This window comes from Atractosteus spatula, chromosome 13, assembly GCF_055471065.1.
Source record: "Atractosteus spatula isolate fAtrSpa1 chromosome 13, fAtrSpa1.hap1, whole genome shotgun sequence".
NCBI classification, from domain to species: domain Eukaryota; kingdom Metazoa; phylum Chordata; class Actinopteri; order Semionotiformes; family Lepisosteidae; genus Atractosteus; species Atractosteus spatula.
The window spans coordinates 22,361,219-22,382,751 of record NC_142718.1 but is presented as its reverse complement, the minus strand read 5'-3'; the positions used below and the strand labels follow the sequence as shown (position 1 = coordinate 22,382,751).

At 36.2% G+C, this 21,533-nt stretch overlaps 1 protein-coding gene across 1 annotated transcript; it reads right to left on the bottom strand.

Moving 5' to 3' along the window:
• Positions 1-101: 101 nt before the first annotated feature.
• fam171b (family with sequence similarity 171 member B) lies at positions 102-20,661 on the bottom strand. Its single transcript, XM_088930645.1, has 8 exons — positions 20,280-20,661; positions 9,044-9,277; positions 7,952-8,044; positions 7,520-7,678; positions 6,832-7,002; positions 5,216-5,332; positions 4,946-5,069; positions 102-4,612 (listed from the first exon to the last, which is right to left on the bottom strand). Exons 1-8 carry the CDS (start codon positions 20,575-20,577, stop codon positions 3,310-3,312), a joined length of 2,499 nt encoding a protein of 832 aa, XP_088786771.1. The 5' UTR covers positions 20,578-20,661; the 3' UTR covers positions 102-3,309.
• Positions 20,662-21,533: the final 872 nt, after the last annotated feature.

The following is a 21,533-nucleotide window of genomic DNA, read 5'->3' as shown; positions in this document are numbered from 1 at the left end:
GTATGCTCCTCTGTCATTTATAACCTATAGCAGTGGCACTTCAACAACTTCTCCTTGTACTTTAGGTTACAGCCACTAAAATAAAAAGATAAATTACCAAATTTTGGCAAGAAATTTTATTTATAGTACAGTTTCAAACAATACACAAAAAGGCAGACCATGAGATTTTTGGTAAAAAACACTGAACATAAAGAAAAACTTCCTTCTCATGAAACTCTGGTGAATACACATGATAGACATGCATTCATGCACCCTCAAATACAACATTTTTCACTTTGTGGAAATTCGTTAGAGACAAATGTAGCTGTTTAAATACATAAATATGCTAGTTTCCCCCTTAAGATGCTTAATTTTAAATATATAATTAATAATTCCTAGAATGTACAAAAGGACTTCTCAGATTAAGACAGATTTGATTCATAGGTGGTTCTTTATTTTCAAAGACTATACATTTTCTGAATCTCCCTTTTAAATTGCTAAACTGACTAATAACGCATAACAGACTATGCTTGTGCGAAACACATGAACAACATTCTAAAATGTAATTGGCAAAAAGATTTGAAAAAATATCAATTTTTAAAACCCTCTGTTTAAAAGAATGTTCAGAAGGGTTATGCTGCAGTTAATTGGTACAGCATTTGAGATCATTTTGAGATATATGCTTTTACCCATTTGTCTTTGAACCCGTTTCTCCTTTTTACTAAGTGGAAATATGACAAGTAATACCTAAGTAGTACAAAGGCTGTATTTGAACCATATTTTTTACAATAGAGTTTGATCCATTTTTTATCTTAACTATTTGGAAAATAATTCATTTTGTAGATTATTCCAAAGTGGAACAGAGTGGACATTAATCCCACAAACATCACAAATATATTACAATTTGAATAAGTGTAGGGTAAAGATAGAAAGTAAAAGTCCAATTTAAATCAAGAAGAAAAAAAACATCTAAACAATCTCAACAATTAACAGCATTTGGGTAATAGCTAGGTCCGCATAAAGTGAACAAAATCTTCCAAATTATGTGAAGGTAAATTTTCAAAACAGTGAAAATATTTTGCTTAGTAAACTCCATTTGCTAGAAAATAAGTTTACTTATATAGTGCATATTATAATTTGGTTCTTTTATATATTTTTTTACATGTTCCATGATTTTATAGTATGTATTTGTAGTGGACTCACTTTCCTAAAAAGTAACAAATTTGGTGTGACAATTATATGTAATACAATTATATATATGTACAGTATGTGTAATTTTAAAACTTTGGGTAAAATGACTGTATTATACCTCCATTTCTTTTTCTTTCTATTCAACTGTAGTATTATTTTACAAAACCAGACAGTAAAAGGACATTGTTAAATGAGTTACTAATCCTTGGGGAACAGTGACCATTGGTGCATCTCGGTATCACAAAGTGTGGTGGCTGACAAGATTTAGTTAAAGCACAGTGACACAAAAGAAATGACAGCACGGAGAAGCATAATGTTTTTTAAATTGCTTATACTGTATATACTGAATACACTGCCAGCATTGGAAACATATTAAGACATACACAGAAATCCACTATTAATGGCATTTGATTTAATCATTTAAGTGCTTAGTTTAGATTTACACAACCTACAGTAAATCAGTTTTCAGTTTCTAAACCTGTTTCTGGCAAGGGATTTAATACACATTGATCACAGAACTGCAAGCGTTTTTCCCTTTTTACTAAAAATGCTTAATAATGGCTGCTGTAATACCTGTTTTAGTTGAGAAAATACCCTGAAGAGGTGCACAAATCTATCATTTACCCATTGTGTGAAAGTCTGAAAGTCATTTTAATGTATATTAAACACTTTTCTTGAGAAACAAAGGAAAACAAAGACATGGGCCCTGTGTCCAGAGCTTAAAGAGAACAGGTTTGGTATTTTAGTGATACAGAGAGGACCTCAGAACATAACTAGTAATTTTGTTTAAAAAATCCACCCACCATAAAGCAATGTTGACACAATAAGGTACAAAATAAAAATAAGAAAGAAAATGTCTCATTCATAATTGAGTTGTTTTGTTTTCTCTTGTCCATTATTATTTATTTCATGAACTGCTTGTTGGATTCACAAATTTGGAATCACCAAAGGAAGGTTTGGAAACAAAAATTCAATTACAATAACATTTTCAAATCCATAAATGCTGTAGATCTCAAACTGTGTATCATGACAACAGACACCGAAATGTGCTACTTATCACTTGTGCTTGCATGATTTTCTTAATATAAGCTAATTGAGAAACCTGTAGTTGTAAAGAGCAACATTTTTTGTTGCCTTATGTGCTTTAGAAATGTGTAAGAAATTGCTTTAGAGTTTTCATGACATGTGACATGGCAAATCTCTAAAGGGATATTTTACAACAGCTTTTGAAAGCCTCTTCCTTCTTGAAATAAAACTCAATCTGAATAGGACTACTCAATTTTTACCATAATTTCTCCCTCTTTGAAGTGCAGTACACTTTTTTAAAAAGGTGAACTTCTAAGACATATTTTCAATCCGTACCAGACATAACAGTTTGTTTGTACTCTTATATAACTGATTGCCAAAAGCAAGATAAGAAGATTTGTGTTTTTCAAGTGTGCTTTTTCGAATTACAAGGTAGCAACAACAAATGAAGATCACTCATATCTGTACAGGTAAAATGTACAATCAAATTTACAATTAGTAGGACTTTGTCATTTTACAATGTCACATAAGTTTAATGTAAAAAAGCCTAATATATCAAGATGTGGGTTTTTTAGATAAAACCGCTTCAATGTATTGATTCAGACAAGTTATGGATCAGTTAACATTTTCTGTAGAAACCTATTTGAAATGTATTTAATCTCCATTTAGATCACTGCATTATTTTTTGCTGTATTTGTAAAGCCCCACAAGAAGCTTGTTCATTTTAATGAAATCAGGCAATAAAATAGCCTGGGAGTAGTTATTCATCAGTGTGTCATAATGATGTGTTTACACTCCTGGCCAATGATTTCAGTCTATCTGGTGTGGGCGGAAAAGAATAACCTCTAGGACGATCAGCACATTTACAAACTAGGACTAGTATCACACCTGTATCACACCTCCTTTTCCAGAAATATGCTCTACAGCTCAAAACTGTTGAATCAGACCCACTGAAGCACTGTAAACATGTAGGCTTAAAATCCTAGATAGAATTGGAACATTGCCTTTAGTCACACTTTCTTGGACATTAACAACTGAAACAGATGATAAACTGTGCCCTAAACCTTAATGTGCCTTTGCCATTTGTTTGTGGTATCCTCAGAAGATTTGGTACTAATTTAAAGACATCAGTGGCCTTTCCTCTCTTATCTGCCAAGTGCTCTTTTTGCTGTCTGATTTCCCCTTGTCCCTGACTTTCCTTAGACGTCGTGGGGGTGGTGTGGAGCGTGTCTCGCTCTCATCCTGAACGCTTGGCACCTCAGTCTGTTCTTTCTCTGCCTGGGACTCGCCAATTGTCCCACTCCCACTGTCAAGAATGTTCCTCAGAGCTGGATCCTCAGGAGTGCAGGCAGCTGTGGTCCCACTCTCACTGCTGCTGAGGTCCAGGTCTTCTGTGTACAGGATTTTGCTGTGAGGCATGCTCTTGATAAAGGTCTTCTCCCTTTCAAATTTTTTATTGGATTGATGCTCGTTCATGTCCACTCCGGAGTCCAGGCTAGTGTCGTTGCTATCAGCAGGTTTTCTCTTCTTCTGGAGGTCAATGAAGGAGTGGCGCACCTGGGCTACAGGTTTGCCTTCCAGAGAAACAAACCATGCCCTAGGATGTGGGGAGGGTTTGCCCTTTGACAGCTCCAGCAGTGTTTGCTCTGAAATCCCTTGGAGTTCACTGCAGAATGGGCCCATCCCCACAGCTTCATTCAGTGTCCCTGGAACTGAAACCGATTCCAGCAGGCTACTGTATCTCCCCCAGGTCCCTGGGTTAGACGCTGAACTCTGAGGACCTTCAAGGACCTGCTGTTCCTCACTGGGCTCCTGTTGTAGATGAGAGAGCAGGGGCATTTTGGGCAATGTTTGTGTGTAGCTATCTTTACTCATTGGTTCCATCATTGTGTCATAAACTACCTGACCCTTTCTGGGCAAAGTGGCAGACTTACAAGCTGCTAAGTGTTCTGGTGTGTGAAAAAGCTCCGGGGCCTGCAGAATAGTCACTGGCTGGTTATAAATGTGGACCAATCTTTCTGGGAAAAACATGTTTTCGCTTAAAGCAAGGTGTACTCTCTTGTGTTCTGCCATCTCTTTAGACCTCACAGCCTCAGGGCTGTTAACATAGATGGGTTGCTGTGGATGTCTGCTAGATTCTGAGCCTGAATTTCCTACATTTTCGAATTGCTTGCCAGATGGAAGCCCAACATCCTCAACATAGATGTTAAAGCTCCCCTTTTGCTTGGAGGCAGCAGAGTCTTCTCTTTGAGAGCCAGTCCTGGGTGTCAGAGAATGCGACTTGTCATCTTGTCGGCCAGATGCCTTAAAGTAAACATCACGGTTTCCATTGTTAGTGGAAGTGGTCTGGTCCTTTTTTAAAACCTCCATTTTAGTGATGTTCCTTTTCTTCTTCGGGGGCTCATAACTACTGCCTCTGAAAAAAACAGAAACATTTATCAGCATATCAGATTTTATGAAACTTACAACATTCTGTTTAGACCAGTAATTAAATAGCCCCACACAGCCAAAACAATTCAATTTTGAAATGCACAGTTCTTAATTTTCATTTAATTATTTCTATTGTTTACACACTTTCTTAAAAAAAATGCAAAAGCTTGACAAAATGTCTTTAAAACCTAGTTATTTGTCACAGACATTTTGCTCAAAATCTTTATGTCTGTAAGACAGAACTCTAGAATGCATGCTCAAATGAACAATAAATGTTGAAAAGGGTATTAGTTTTTAATGTAGCAAAACAATCTCTTACCTACAGTAACACAACAGCACAGTTAAAAATCCAAAAACAATAACTAGGGTTCCTCCCAGAATGGCCATGAGCAGGTAAGTATGATATGAGATGAAGTCCATAGTAGTTGCATGTCCAATAAAACCTAGATTTGCACAAACAGAAATCTGGTTATTGGTGAATTTCAACGCTTTTGCATGAAAGGAAAAGAAAACATTTTTAAACCATGATTTAAATTAGGTGAATAATACAGACTTGACATTATCTATTGGAGAACAGCTGTATTCACACCTCTTGCTGCAGGTAAAGGTGCAGCTATCCAGTAGCCTAGGTGAGGAGCCACATACGTCCAGACAAGGCGATTGTCTTCTTTTTTTACAAGGCCCAAACCTCTGTTAACCCAGGCACCTGAGAAGGAAAAGGGAATGACTATGGCTGGCGTAAAGAAAGAAGAAGGACCACACATCAGGTAAAATGTTTTTTTTTCTTTTTTACAAATGCATAGACTATCAAGGATAGATGGATGCATGAAAAAATACTAAAGATTTGGAATCCTCAAATACATTTTCTTTTGGAAGCACCACTGGCATCTGGGGACTGCAAAACAGCACTGCTTCTCATATTGCTTTATTCATATTGTCAAGGATATTGGAAGTGGCCGTTAAGGTATCTCAGGAATCTAGGGGCAAAAGTCAAACATCTAGCTAGTGTCAACATTTGTAGCTCTCAGGTGCTCCAAAGCAAGAAATAAAATTGGGTGATTGCTGAGCAGAAGAGGGTCTGAGATATACTTATCAAAGGAATACTCTGGTTTACCTTGGGTAATTAAATTCTGGGTAAACGATTAAAATTCATCAACAGTTGAGGAACAGAGGATAAAAACAGGCAAGCAGCCACAGAAAGGACAAGATTGAGAACAGAAGGAGCAGAGAGAGAGGACAGGAAAGAGGACAAGAGACAGTGAAGGCACAAAGTCAAGTCAAGCATTTGAACCTTGTTAAGAGACCTTGCCATTCAATTGTTTTTAGGAAACTCTGATTTCCTGTATAGAGATTCCATAAGTTGAAAATGGCCTCTCATGTTTATTAATGTAAATATGATGCTAGGTTTCCTATTCATTTTGTAGCGTCTGGATTTATATAGGGATTTTAGTATAAGTTATATTCTCTTTTAGTTTAGAAGGTAAATTCATCTCCCTTGTTGGCCTGTTAGCTGTTATATAGAATTCTTGATAGCAGTAGTTGTTTTTTTTGGTTGGTCAGAGAGTAGTGTAGGCCTTCAAGACGTCTTGTTTGTTAATAGAGTACCTTGTATGTTGTATGTTTATGTTGTGTGTGGTTTAGTGTGTTATTGTCATTGTTAATAAATATTAATGTTAATGATATTTTCCTGATAATTATAACAATATCAGTGATGCATTTCATTTTTTGTTAACTTTTTATTATATACCGACATATTAAATAAACAGTTACAAAGTCGTATTAAGTAATAATTCACCTTCATGCGGTAAATTACAATTTTAGTACAATTACAATTTTTGTATTTTTTCATTCTAACTAGGGCAAAATAAAATATCAGTTACATCACTAAGATAATATTTAATATTATGATAACAATTCCGTTTGGGAAGGTAATCCCCAATACTGTCATTGTTTTATTGTAATTACAGCTGTAGCAATATAACTGTACAGCTCATACAAGTCTCCCAGCCAGAACAGCATGGAAACTTCCTGCTGTTGATATCAATGGAGCCTTTTATTTATTCACCCACAAGTCAATGAACTTTTTCTTACATGTACGGGTGTTTTACCTAAAAGACAAAGACATATATTGTAATGTATATATGTATATATATATACATATAAATATATGTAACATATATTTTGGCAGGTAAATTAGGCACCTACCAGTTTTCATGTCAAATGCCCACGCAGGTACAGCATCTAAAGGCCTCATGCGGTTGCTGTCTGGTAAAGGCAGTGTTATCTGGATGGGACCAGTGACCTGTATTTCTTTCCCAGTGGAGAAAAGCTGGATACTAATTGCAGCCAAGGGGTTCAGCTCGATGTTCTTGTACCCTGAAATGAATCAATTAAAAAAATTAAAAATAAAAAAATAAAAAAAAAACTTGCAGCGATATTTAAAAGATTTTTATGTCATATGATGCGTCCATCTATTTCCTGACTGCTTCATCTTATTCAGGGTCTCTGGGAAGCCAGAGTCTATCATGGCAAGCAACAGGCACAATGCAGGATATGTAGGGTCACAGGGTACGCACAGACATAGGCACACACACATTCACACCAGTGCCAATTTTCCCAGAATCCAATTCACCTATCAGTTTGTCTTTGGTGAAAACCCACGCAAACACAGCGAGAACATGCAAACTTCACGCAAATACCACCCCAGGTCCGGCAGCAATGCCAACCACTGCTTCACCATGCCACCCCATATTATATTATAATGTACTGTATGCTATTTCTATCAAATATAAAAGAAAAATGCATTGTTGCCATTCAGGTTAAAACATGAATATTATATGGGTTTTTCAATGCCATTTTTTCTCTCTCATGTGCAGAAAAGACCTTCGCCCACCAGATTTGTTGATGAGGATCCCTACAGTGTACAGAAAGCAGTCCTTTTCGGATGGCAGTTGAGGCACTGTCAGATATGCGGTCACAGTAGAGATGTTGCTGTTTCCTGGCAGTTTTAGTACATTTTTTGGAAACTGAACATTAGGCTGCGACATAGTATCTACAAACAGAGAAAAAAAACAAGCACCCAAAATGTTGGTAGTTTCCTATATAAGCAAGTTAACTTGTTAACTTTTAGAATAATATTTCAGATTTTTTATTTAGGATTCATTTATGCATCTGTAGGTATCACTGGTAAAGAATGACAGTGTACCTGTTTATGTAACACATGATATATTAATAATAATATTAAACTACAATTATTTAGCAAAGGAAATGTGGTCTGGAAAATGGAGTGCTGATTTTTAGAACAAAAAGTACAATGTTTACCTACCAGACAGTTTTCCAGTAATCAGCACAGAATCTTCAAAGAGCCAGATGTTACCTTGGCTTTGTGGGAACAGCGACAGTGTCACAGAGGAGAATACTGGAAACAACATGAATTGCTATTAGTACATAACTCAAAAGCACAAAAACTTGTCCTCAGGATACTGGGAAATTCTGTTAGTTTTACGTAACACATCATTGCACTGTTTTCATTTGCATATAATTGTTGCACTTAATGGAATCCGTTCAAACTCCAAAAAAACTTAAATCCACTGCACATACAGTGACATTATCTCACAATACAACTCAGAGCATGATTAGATGATAAAAAATAGGTGTGTAATAACACTAGCTGAAGCCTAGATGGCAGTCTTGTAGTATTCCTCTACACAGCACCAGCTACAAGAAACACAAGCTAAGGAGTGTGCTGGCACTCTGTAGTAAACCCTGCACAGCCAGATACTACTTTCCAATATTCCCCTATCAACAGTACTGGTGTTTTTAAGACAAAGCGATTTCATGCAGCTGAACTACTCTAATAAACACACGATTTCTTAACAGCATGACATCTGGGCAAGCTCCAAGAACACTCAAAATATGGTGAACTTTCAAAGCCAGAGTACACCTGATTACACAAAAAGGAAAAAATACACCACTGAGCTATTGCATGAGTCAATTATTTCAAGCAGGCAGAAAGACCAGCAACACTGTGCCTGTTAACACTTGCAGTTTGATGAGCTGTAACCTACTTCATGGACAAAGACATAGACATGGTGAAGCAAAAGATAGTTTTTGTCTGTGTTAAATTATTTTTATAAACAGATCTACAGCTTGATTTCCTTCCTTAGTACAATTCTAAGTGCTTACCTGTGAGAAGCCAAAGGAACTGGCAGTACTTACAACTAAAACAGACTGCTTAGAAAGCACTGTTGGCATGTCTCTCAAACATTGAGAACAATCTGTCTGAGCAGTCATTCTCAAAGCAGAGTATTGAATATTTCAGCAGGTTTTCTTTATGATTTATACCAGGTTCTTCTTTCAATAATGTTGAAGCATAATAAAAGAACAAACGTGTTGTGTCATTTCAGAGGGTGCTCACCTGGCATTTTTGTAGTTTTCCAAGGCAGCGGTGTTAGAATATAGCCATCCATGCTAGCCACAATAGTTAGAGTCTGACCCAGCTTGTAAGGAACTTTGAGCAGCACCACTCCATTCTCCTCTGTGATTGCAGAGTTGGTTCGTGTATGGTTTACAAACACCTCAACGCCTGCTTGACTTAGGTACTGCCGACTCACAATGTCATTGACTTGCACTTTCAGCATAAAACTGGACACTGTAAAGAAGCCACAATTCATATTTTAGTACATTCTTTAAGAGGCATGTGTTGAGTAAAATGCAATTGCTTTCATGTCATGTAACCACTCCATGTCAACTTTATAGCCTAACCACAGTGAGGGTTCAATGAAAAATACATCTGCAGAAATGTGTTTCTTATTGTGCTAGAAATTCACAAAGAGGCAGAAAGCTCAATGATGCTCCTTTTCAGAAAACTGCACTTACACTGGAGCTTCCTTATACACACACAGAAAACCTATACACACAGGAGCCCTACTTACCTGGGTGATGAATATATTGTATGTATTGATATGTAATGTCAATGGGAAGGATAGGTAAGAATGTAGATAAACTATCCCGCACCTTGGTCCTATGACATTAAGCAAAGCAAAGGGAGGAAATCAAGTGCTAGGGTGAAATAATTAAGTATGGCATAACTGCGGCTCACAACTCTCTTTACTTCCTATAATATTCACCCAAACAAAATGGTATAGTTCATCCGGAAGATTTTGTCTACACAAAATATTCTGTTGAGACTCTTCAAAAGAAGGGGTTGCAAAGAACATAATTAGACTGTTAAGAAAGCATTTTAGCTGTCGAGAACCTTCATTCTTTTCAGTGCTCCAGATCAAATGGATTTACTCCTCAATTACTTAACGAAAGGACTCCCGTTTGCCTTAGCAGTATCTTATTGGACTCTTCGTTGAGATCTGTGTACAGACGGCCTTACCATTCATGTATGGTAAAACTAAGTCCACCTAAATACAAACCTTCACCTGCAGCCTGTAAAAGAAACTCTGATGCCTCACATGGCTGTTCTGTTTCCACATAACTAAAGTGAACAGATCTGCCTTTCTGCACAACACAAAGGGAACTTAGAAGCAATGTCATTTTAACAACACAGGTTGACAAAAACCAAAAGAACAATCTGCACTGGTAAAACAGGCTTTCACTTTTTTTTTCAGAACCGTTCTGTTACGTTTTATACTGTCGGAATAACAGTTGGAGTATTGTCCTAGACTACAATGAGAAACAATATACACAGATCTTTTTAAGCATAAAATGTAGTAGTGCAAGCAATTTTAACATGAAAGGAAATAAAATAAAAAGTCTGCTGTTGCTATGGATAACGCAATATGAGTGGAAGTCCAAGCAAATTCTAATTTCTTAACTTTCATATATTCTTATGAATGACAATAAAAGAGTTTCCTTTTTCCAGCTTATCTGTCATGCAGATATCCTGTAGGCAAATTCTATACTGAATGACTTCCTCTCGTTTTGCAGTCTTTCTTTATCACTATGTGTGGGTTAACAGATTGGGCAAATTCCCTCCACAGTTCACTGCTAACTACTTGAGCATTATCAGACTGGCTGCATGATAATGCATCTTGAAGGGGAGAAAGATATATACAAGAATTTGGCCTCATTAAATAGGATTCCTAACTATCAAATTCCCTTGGCCAGGTTTTTGATTAAAGAGAACAGCAAGAGTGGTGCTTCTGTTCAGTTGTGGAATTGCAATTTTCAGGACCTGTTAGCTAAAAGTAGTTTAGCTGAAGAGAGAGAAAGTATCTGTCTTCAGGAAACATGACCATAACCATTGTGTGACTGAGATATAAATTCCTGTTTAGAATAGTTGCTGTAAAAAGTTATGTATCTATAATATTAACAAAATCTCCACTGTCACTGTCCTGGGGGAGACATTTGAATTTTTATGTTTTTTATTTATTTAAAAACAACTATTTTTAGCTGACTCATCATTTATATTGTCTCTATGGTACACACAAAACAGTCAAGTCTTTGAAATGCTACACATCATACTTAATTCACCTCTGCAGCTTTCCTAAACAAACAGTACGTACAGTACGGACCTGTTATTTAACTTGGGACAACCTATTAATTAATATTTGAAAGAGGATAAGCTACCAAAGTTCTTCCATTTTGGAAGCAATACCAGATGAGGGATGTATATTCAGGAATGTTCATTTGTTGCTTCCAAAACTTAAACTTGTAGTCTTTTAAACTGTTCTGTGTCCCTAATTATAGTAAATACAATACCTTAATGTAACGCTTTTTCAAAAAAGTTTTCAAATAAGTAACCAACATATCTAAATTCAGTAATTTAATTTACAATGTCGGATACCCATACTATCACGTATGGTACAGGACTTTGTAAGGTCATTTAATAAGCACACTAGGTGTTGAATTATGTAGAGCACCATCAGTTTGTTAATTTGCATTTTGATGGTGCTAGGGAAAAATGTGTTTCAAGAAAAAATAACTATAAAAATCTCTAGAGATGACAAGATATGCAAAAGAACAGCCAAGTTGACAAGTGGTTTTGTTTGTTTTTCCATGGTTAATAAGGATGGAAATAAATGGCTGCTTCCTGCTGTATGTGCTGCGTTGGCAGAAAAATGAAGACATTCCCTAGACGCCTCATGCTCATGCTGAAACAAATCTAGACAAATCCTGTTAAAACTGAAGGAAACTTTTTTTAAGTTATACTGTCTTTTTAGCCATCCATGCATCCAAGGATTCTTTGAATCTTTTGTGGTTTGAGAGCCCACAGTATGAAAGGTAACAGTAGCTACATATATTTTGCAGCGTTGCATCTGAAAGACTCGCGAGAACAAAGCAGCACAGCAGAAATTTCCATAACCGCAGAGGAAAACTCCCCTTAAGAAGCCTAGCCTCTGACCTTATCTACAAAATTGCAGTCAGACATGAAAACACTACAACCCGTGAATAGAAAACCTCAGCAAAGAAACAGACACAACATTTTAAAAAATCCCTTCTGCCTGATACATTTTAGAGTTATATTTTATCAATAGAAATTTACATGAAGGAAGAAATCTGTATTTACAATAAAACAGGGGCTGATCTAATGTTATGATTCGATATGTGTCTAAATATTAGTAATAAACTATATACAGTAAGCCCCTTTAATAACAGGTGTATCTTGTGTTGTGTTCTGTTCCCTAATGTTGGTTATGAATTGGGTTTGTCAGTATTCTGGGCTGCAGATTCATTATTTTGTGATCTGAGTATGACCAGAACTTGCCACAGGAAAACAGGTTCTTATCCTTGTTTTCTTACAAATTTGCTATGTTATTTCTTGAAACAAATGTAAAGAATGAAATGTGACCATCTAAGTGTTTGAAAAGATTGTACTAAGATATGAAAGTGTGAGTTTTAAGCAAAAAAATAATTAAAACAGAAGTTTTTTATTAGAATAAACTATATGTATTTATATTTTAGATATATATTATAGAATTTATAATCAATCAAAGTTGCATTACACAATCTTGTGTTTGTTATTCACAAAAGTGAACGTTTCTCTTTTTTAGCAGATACAGTATGTGTTTACATATGCAACTACATGTACTATCAAAATATATAGTAATTGAGATAAAGCACAGGAAAGAAAAGATTGGATATCATTGCTGGAAATAATGGATGCTGGCCATCTGGAAGTTTATCAACCAAAGGACATGCATTGGTAGTCTAAATGTGTAAATATATAATGGGTTTTCTAGCCTTCTAGTGAGATGATATTTTAAACTGTTATTTTAAACTAGTTTTAAACTTCTATAACACAGAAACAGGCTTAGGGTAAGACGCTTCAACTATAGTCAAAATCCTGGTCTTTGAATAAAAGCCAAATAGTCACTAGCAGATGGCAGCATATGTTGCCTGTTATTTAATCAGGATGATAGACCTATAACTTAACTTATTAACTACACCTACACCTTTTTTAAACAATAAATGACAAAGGTGTTGATCTTTTATTTGCAGTGGACATTAATTCTAAAATAATATAAAGCTACCATGAAACCTAATTCAAGCAATTTCACAGGTTTATAAATTCTCATCGTATTAAGAATGTAACGTTATGCAATGTGGTGTTTTTTTTTAATTAATGTATTCATGATTCATGATGCTGAATCCAACTCACTCTGAATAGGGACACATTAAAAGTGTGATATTTTTACTGCTGTGGCATAACTGAAATTAAACACTCCAGGAAACGTTGTCCTGACAGAATGACTAAGAAATCTGTAGTGATGTTGAGTAATAGGAAATTACAGTAAGCCTCTTGTTAAGAAAATTGTATCAGTCACAGGGCAATTCAGCATTTGGCAGCAGATTTTTAATACCATGCTCAGATGTCTAAATGTGACAGTGTTTCAAGTCAACATTTCAATAGGGACTATTTATTTTTTTCTGCAAGAAACTACAATATCTCTCTCCAATGTTTTATTGCACATACATGTATAATGTACATATAATGTCTTAATGGCATGGCATCAGCTCAGTTAAAGAAACGGTATATTATAACTCAAATATGAGAAGGGAGTGACTGTCAGTTGAGCTCTAAATCTGCCATTGGGTAAAACCTGATGTAGAACTGGATCCCACTAGTGTTTCATACTTATGAAGTAATGCAAGATAACTGCTCTTGAGCCTCCATTGGGTGCAGTAACTGTTAATTTAGCTGAACTTGATTCCTAATCAGATTCTTTGTGCACCACTGTGTAGCGTAGCAGAATTGAAGGCGAGATATGGATTACTTTTCCTGCTGTATTTGCAAGCCCAGCAGTTTATGGATATGCAGCCTGTCCCACTGCAAGATCTCAGCATCAATCAAAATGGAAAATCAGCAACAACAGAAAAATGTGAAGACTAACCTGCAGAATTCTGAGCTAACCGGTTTCACTACTCCTTATTTTAGGAGGCTTCTTTGAGAAGACAGTCGAGAAAGCTTAGAAAATGATTTGTGTTGCCACTGCTTACAATATGCAAGGTTATTCTACAAAGAAAATCCCCCCCCTCCCCCACCCCCCTGTATAAGTACTGATCACAATAATGAAAATGCAGTGACCTAGAAAGTTAAACCAGACACTATCGTCTCAGCAGGACTCCCTGCATTGGTAGGAAGCATGTTTACAAATTAGATCTGTACAGAAACCTTTCTTGGCATAAGACAGTAAAATGAGACTTAGAAAGATAGGAACAAAAGGTTATGCATTACAGAACCAGTCAGCTCTTGAACACCACATGTCCAGATGGGCACAATGTGATCTGGGTTTTTACAGTCCTGCACACAGCAAGCAGATTAGTCACATGCAGCATAGTGAAAAAACTGCTGATAAATCCATACATCCTTACATCCCTACATGCACTCCAAATGGACCAGAAATATAGCAATTATTTGTCAACAGATTGGAGATGAGATTTAAAATTAAGTTCTTCTCTTATTAAAGGCACTGTGGCTGGTGTATTATTCTTTTACAAACAACATGCAGTAAACACAAAACACCTTCATTCTGATTGGTAATATGCTACTTTGGTCATTTTTATTTATTATTGCAGTTTGCACAGCAGTATGACCATGAAAACATTTTAAAATGTAAATTTAATTAATGGTTAAGGGGCACATTTTGAAAACATGATCACCTGGTAATTTTGAAAAAAGTGCTATGAACACTAAAATCAATTAATTGTGTCTATATTTAACAATGTGATTCTGAAACTAAACATGCTTTTCATTTTGTCATCATTGTCATCTTCCTATGATACCCAATGACCTAGAAAATGTGAGTGGTGAAAAGTACAGGGATAAGCACTTTCACTGACTGAAATGTTAAATAAATCATTGCCAGCAGTACAGCAGAAACATAATTACACTTTCTGCAATTGTGGTTGCTTGGAACATGTTAATAAGGTGATCCTTGTTTGTAAAGGGTTATTGAGCTGTCATAATTCTTTGAGACATGTTTCAGTTTATAAACCAGGTCAAAAAAGGTCAAATCTTGAAAAACTGTGCTGGCAGAACTATAAGAAATATATCTGCACTTTCACCAAATCATGTTTTGTACCCTATACTAATAAAATACAAACATCAGAGATTACAAAGAGATTTGAAGCAGGTAAATTGAAATCTTAAAATAAATCACAAAATGTGCCAAATGGTTATATGCACATCATCAATGAAGTAAGAGATCACAGAAACAAGTGGAAATTAAGAGGCCATAATTACAGCATTTAAAACAGGTGGCTTTTTTGGACACAAAGAGTGCTGGTGCATGAATGAAACTACTAAAACCCTAATGACAACTTTCAGAAATTGGCCAGATCTGCTTATTTGATACAAAAAAAACAATCTACTGACATAAAAACCAGTAAAATGTTTTTGTGCTGGAGGTATCCATTCACTCAGTGTGAGAGAGTGAATATTCCAGATTTAGAGTCCTGGTATTGCCTACACTTCAGTTGTTCTAAATAGTGAAGAATGGTGAGTGGCACATTGTGGTCCAGAGTAGAGTACATTGGAATTCTTAATCACACTGATCTCTCGGGACATTCACAGTACAACAGACAACACCACACAATGTAGACAGTACAATACAAACATAATAAATAATAACAACAGGAACAATAAATATGTTGTGGGACAATAAATATGTAGTAGTGAGAAAGAAACAACATGGTAGACCATGCAAAAAGTGCATAGTGCAGATGTGTATTGAGTCTGAGGAACCATGATGCTGAGCTTGCCGTATTCCTGTACAGCAACCTGTACTTCTCAGCTTCCCAATTAGACCAGGCACATACATATATCCAGTTCAGATATGTCTGTGCTTAAGAGCTCATCAGCCTGGTATCATTCATCATGGGGAAGAAGATGTAAGCTAAACAGTAAACTACATCTGTACTGCTACATCTGGCTTTCAAGTTTACAACCGTTTGTGTGCAATATATTCCAGGGACTTGTGCAATACATTTATATTTATATTTATATTTATATTGTGCAATACAACTTTTGTGTACTGTTCTGGTTTGTTCTTTGTATGTTCTGGACTGTGAGTAACTCTTCTTAGTGCACTTCTCACTGACTGTACTGATTGTATTGTATGTATTGTATTATTATCGTATCATTCGTTACACTGTGCTATGTTGACTATGTTAAGATGCTGTTGCAATGCAATTTCCCTCACGGGATCAATGAAGTATCTATCTATTTGAACAGGCAGTGAGACAGGAGAGCATTCTACAGTATCCCCATCTACAGTACATGATGGGAACGAAACAGTATGATAGTAAATTTGTGCACTTGTTTTTTAAACAGCACAACATCCATCTGTCCATTATCATAAAACAGCTCACCCCTACTGAGAATGGTGGCAATCCAGAGCCATACAGTACATCATGAAAGCATAGGGCACAAGGCTGGAGTACAGTTTGAAACTAAACATGTGGTTGTACTCAGTCATAAAGATATATCTTGTGATTTGGAGGACATTTTGCACAAAGTTTAATCTGTACCAGACTCAATGCAATCAAAATGATGGTAAAGCTCTCTCAGCAAGCCCCGGTGAGGAAAGAGGCCTGTGAAACTCATACATCTAAACTAGGTCTGGAGACAGCAGTAGCAGATGCACAATCAGCATTGACTTCTTGTACTAACCACTTGGCATGACACTAGTACTACTTCCAGACATCATTACAAATGTCTTCAATTTCATACCTGTTTCCTTCTCTGTCACTGCCAACTGCACTTGTCTACCAAACCATGACAGGACTAAAACAAACTGCACCTTCAGACTTCAGACTTCAAAGGTCTGCACAGCATACCCATTTAGTTCAGCGTGAAGCTTGATCTCTGTCTTCACTGTGTTTCTCCATCAGTGAAGGTAAATCCTGTAGGCTGTTGCTACAGGGTTATAATTACTGAATTCCCAAGTGCCAGCCTTTATAATAAGCCTGTGCTATCACGTAATGTGCATCACGTTAAATGTTAAGTGGAAAAAGGGTTTGGCAAATTGAAAATAAGTATATTAAGATCAATTCTTGAATGCAGGAACCTATAGAGGATGCAATAGCTGCCATATGCAAATAATAGCCATTTGGTTTGGGCTTGACATTCCTTTCCCCATACCCGACAACGACACCTTACAAGCTTTGTTCCATGCTCAGCTATACATGATGTTAAAGTAGATTATTCTGTGTTCTCATCAAGACAGTGTGGGAAAGCACCTTGGATATATAGGGATATAGTGACCAATTTTATGGAATTAAAGAGGTTATGCTAAAGCTTTGCAAGGTACTAGTAAGGCCTCACTTAGGATATAGTGTTCAGCTTTGGTCACTATACCACAAATAGATATTTTAGCCTTGGAAACAAAAAAAACAGTAATAATAATGATTCCTGGTTATTCCTTGGGATATACAGTATGGGCATGTTAAAGTAGGTAAATCTCTTTGAGGTTGAACAAAGGGTATAGGCTTCGAGTATATAAGATCCTAAAGGTCTGGATAAAGTTAATCCAGGGGACTGTTCCACATTTAGCAATGAATCAGAGATACAAATCTAGAATATCTGGAACAGGTTTCCCTGCCAGGTGGCTGAGGGGTGCTTTCTTAATTAAATACTGGATGGACGAAATTTTTTCGTTTCACTTTGCTTTGTTAACCAACAAATGAGCACTAACAAATGGACCAAATACAGTGTAGCTTCCTGTTGTGTGGATCTTTTATGGAAATCTTATGTTCTTTCTACCTTTTTACGATGTGAACATGTACAATAGGCAAATGAGGAAATACCATGGAACACGGAAAGCTGAAACAGAATTTAAAGATTATGTGAAGTAAGATGCTAGCTCATGACATCCTTAGAGGAAATGAATTATAGAGTACATTGTGTAAATTAAAAGACTTTGGCAAAAAGCAATTTTTCTAACCTTGTGCTCGTGTGATAAGAAGAGACACGTTTGCAAATTAAAACCCTTGAGGATATTCAGGTGAAGAACCTCACTGACTGATTCATAAGAAATCCCAGCATATTTTAAAAATATGGATAATCCTTCTTAATCCTGTCACCTTTAATTTATGACAGTTAATCCCATAGCCAGTGATATTTAGGATTGCTGTGATTCAAAACTCACTGAAATGGAAATGTCCTATAGTTTATATTGTTTTATTAGTTACCTGGGAACACATCTGAGGACATATACAGTATATTAAGCATTATACGGGGCAATATATACTGTATACAGTGCAAAAGCTGTATTATGTGATTGGCTTCTAAGACAATAAATACCAAGACACAGCCTGATTAATCTAGAATGTTGGTCTTTCACCTTTTTTTATTTTTAAACATGCACAATGGCTGCAAAGTTATACATTGCATAACAGTGAAAGCACTATAGTTCAAAGGTCATTAAAACTAATCTTCCTCAAGAATCTTACTTCCAAGAAACGCTCAAGGCCCTAAACCAATGAAATGATATTTTTCATTCCTTTACAAGGGAAAAAGGGAAAATGTCAGTTGATTTTTTATGCATTTAAAAAATGACAGGCATTTCTGCAACAAATGCAATGAATTGGTGGAGATTCACAATACTTTTTTTTTAATTATTCAAGTAAGAAATTTTATATTGTCTTTTTACATTCATTCTTGCATTGCAAGGAATCATAAGTTCCAGGAAGAGCCAGAAACTGAATCTAACCACTCACCACTCACATTCTTTCAGCCCACAATGTAAGATTCCTAAGGGAAATCTTGTATGTGGAAATGTAATACAGTACCATACATAGAATGTAGACTTATATTAGGCCCCATTCGGCTACTAGAAACTTCAGACAAATATTGATCATTATTCTGAGAAATACTACCTCCAGTTCAAAACATGAGGCTTTTTGTAACGTTAAACAGAGAAAAAAAAACACTTTATGCCATTCAAACACAGGTTCCACATTTTTCTACAAAAGCTGTTCTGACAAGTTGCAGTAGCAACGGCTCTGCCACTAGAGGCCGTAACAAGGACTCTGATTTGTTGCAGATAGCCATACTAAGAGGGATTTTTGCAGGCACTAAAGCCTCTCTGACCTCACTTCTCTGGACAATTGTGAATTTAGTGTGTGCAGACCCTTGTGACTGCCCTACGTGAGGACAGGGTCTGTTACAGCTATCATCCTGACAAAGCACAGCCAGTGTAGAATGTTAACTTTTTATTTTATTTCATACATAACCTTCCTCTTAATGTGAAATGTACCTTTTTTTCTCTGCATGATAGTATTAGTAACACATTTTTTTTCAGAGTCTAACATTTTCTCTTCATGACTGACTGGGCCAGACTGAATAAATATACTGTAGTCTGCAGACATCAGGAGTACACTATATAGGATATAAATAACCACTCTCTGGAGCCTAAGAAATAATATTAATTCACCAAATAACTAAAGAAGAATGCGGTGGACTTGTAAGTGGACAGTTGGATGGAATAATCCATCAATAAAATTAGATTATTTCCATTAGGCACCCAGTAAGTGCTATAGTACACGTTTCTGCTACTGTCAGGTGTTGAGCTACATTACATATACAATCAATACATTCCCGAAATTCAGCATGGTAAACTAGCTGTAAGTAATTTGATATAAAAATAATAACATCTGAAATAACATCACACGGCAAGATGAGATGATTTGTATTTTTCGCGTTCTCTTAATAATTATTATATCAAAACAGCTCGTTAGATAATGTTGTAGATGAATCAGAAATTGTATCAGCGTGTCCTATTGCTGACATTGTAGAATAGGATATGAGGTAGAAACCCTTTAATCACCGATCTTCACGCAGTGTTGACACAAAACGCTACCTCAGATGTAAACATGTAACAAGCTTAAAATATACAACGCTGATGTAAGACCCGAGGAAACCACTTTGAAAATAAAGCGACGTGAAATTATCTCTCCTTCAAAAACCTGAAATAGTATAGGGTAATCGTTTGCTGAAATATTATGCATGGTAGTTATATTTCATAACAAATCGCTTCAATGTGCTATACTGCCAATTACCCGCAACAGAAATGCGACATTAAACAGGATACACAACACTTTTTTTATCATAACCATTTTCGCAATTTTATTCCATTCAATTATTTCAGTCCACATTAACAGCTGTAAGAAATAACATAAATTACAAAGACCATGACTACCTGATTTCGAAACTGATGCCATTTGCACTTGATGTTGGTGCTGATGATGGCGTTGCTCGTTGCTGGACGCCTCCTGGATGATGGAGTTGACATTGTCGTCCACCAGCTCCGCAGGACCACCAGCGGTCCTGGCACCCTCCACCCTCTCCATCAACCCATCCTTGGAGAAAATCAACAGCGCTGACAAGAACAGGTAAGCAGGGAGCTCAGACATGGCGAAAGAAAGCAGAGAAAACGAGACATAACTGCTGAAGTAAAATGGAGCTTGAAGAACCGAGTCCCACCTCTCCCTTCTCATGGATGCGCCATGGTAACAGGAGGGATAGGTGGCAGAATTCCAGCGTCGATTAAACGAGCTGGGATGGCGATGCGGCTCTGGATTAAAAATACAGTTATCTCGAAACGGATGGAAAAAGGAAGGGGGGTGGATTGAAACGCTCTCCAATATCGCCCTCTGGTGGCAAGATTAGTTAAAACATAACAGAGACCTACCAACACTTGATGCAATCTACATTAAATTTCTGCAAAGCAGTCATGCGGTTTTTTATCACAGTCGAAAACGCAAAATCCATTGTTGTTTTCAAAGAGGAATGGAAGAAAATCCTGATTAATTTTAAAAACTGCCTTGCAGTTTCAAAAATGATTCTTGGGAAGAGTTCTACGAGGGCAATACCTTATTATAATATTGTATTATAGACAATAAAACAGAAAACAACTGCTAGTGATATGTCAATCCAATTAATATTTAATTAAATACTTCTTCATCTTAGCCAATTTGTAGGACCGCCTACAGGGGGGGATGCTTAGATCTTGTCCTTTCAAAGAAATAAGACTGAGTGAGACAAACAGAGGTGAGAGAACCAGCAGAGAACCTTTGGTGTATTTTGAAGTAGTTTTGAAATTATACACAGAAAACAGCAAATGTATCTCAGTAGTTATCAAGGGTTGAAAATAGAATCTCAAATGGATCAACAAAACAAATAGGAAAAATTAGAAAAAGAAAGTGCTTCATAAATAACATGATAAAAAAGAACAACATCCAATTAAACAAAATGAGTACAATGGATTGCAAGCACAGTTTAAAAAGATATTAGAACAAGTGAGAAATGAAAAGGAATATGGCAAAGAGTGCTAAAATTAATAATAAAAAACCTTTCTGTATTACTATAATAAAAGCACCACCAAGAATGAATTAAAATGTAGACAGAAGTGTTTAAGAGCGCAGAAGAATATTAGAAGCACTCAAGATGAATA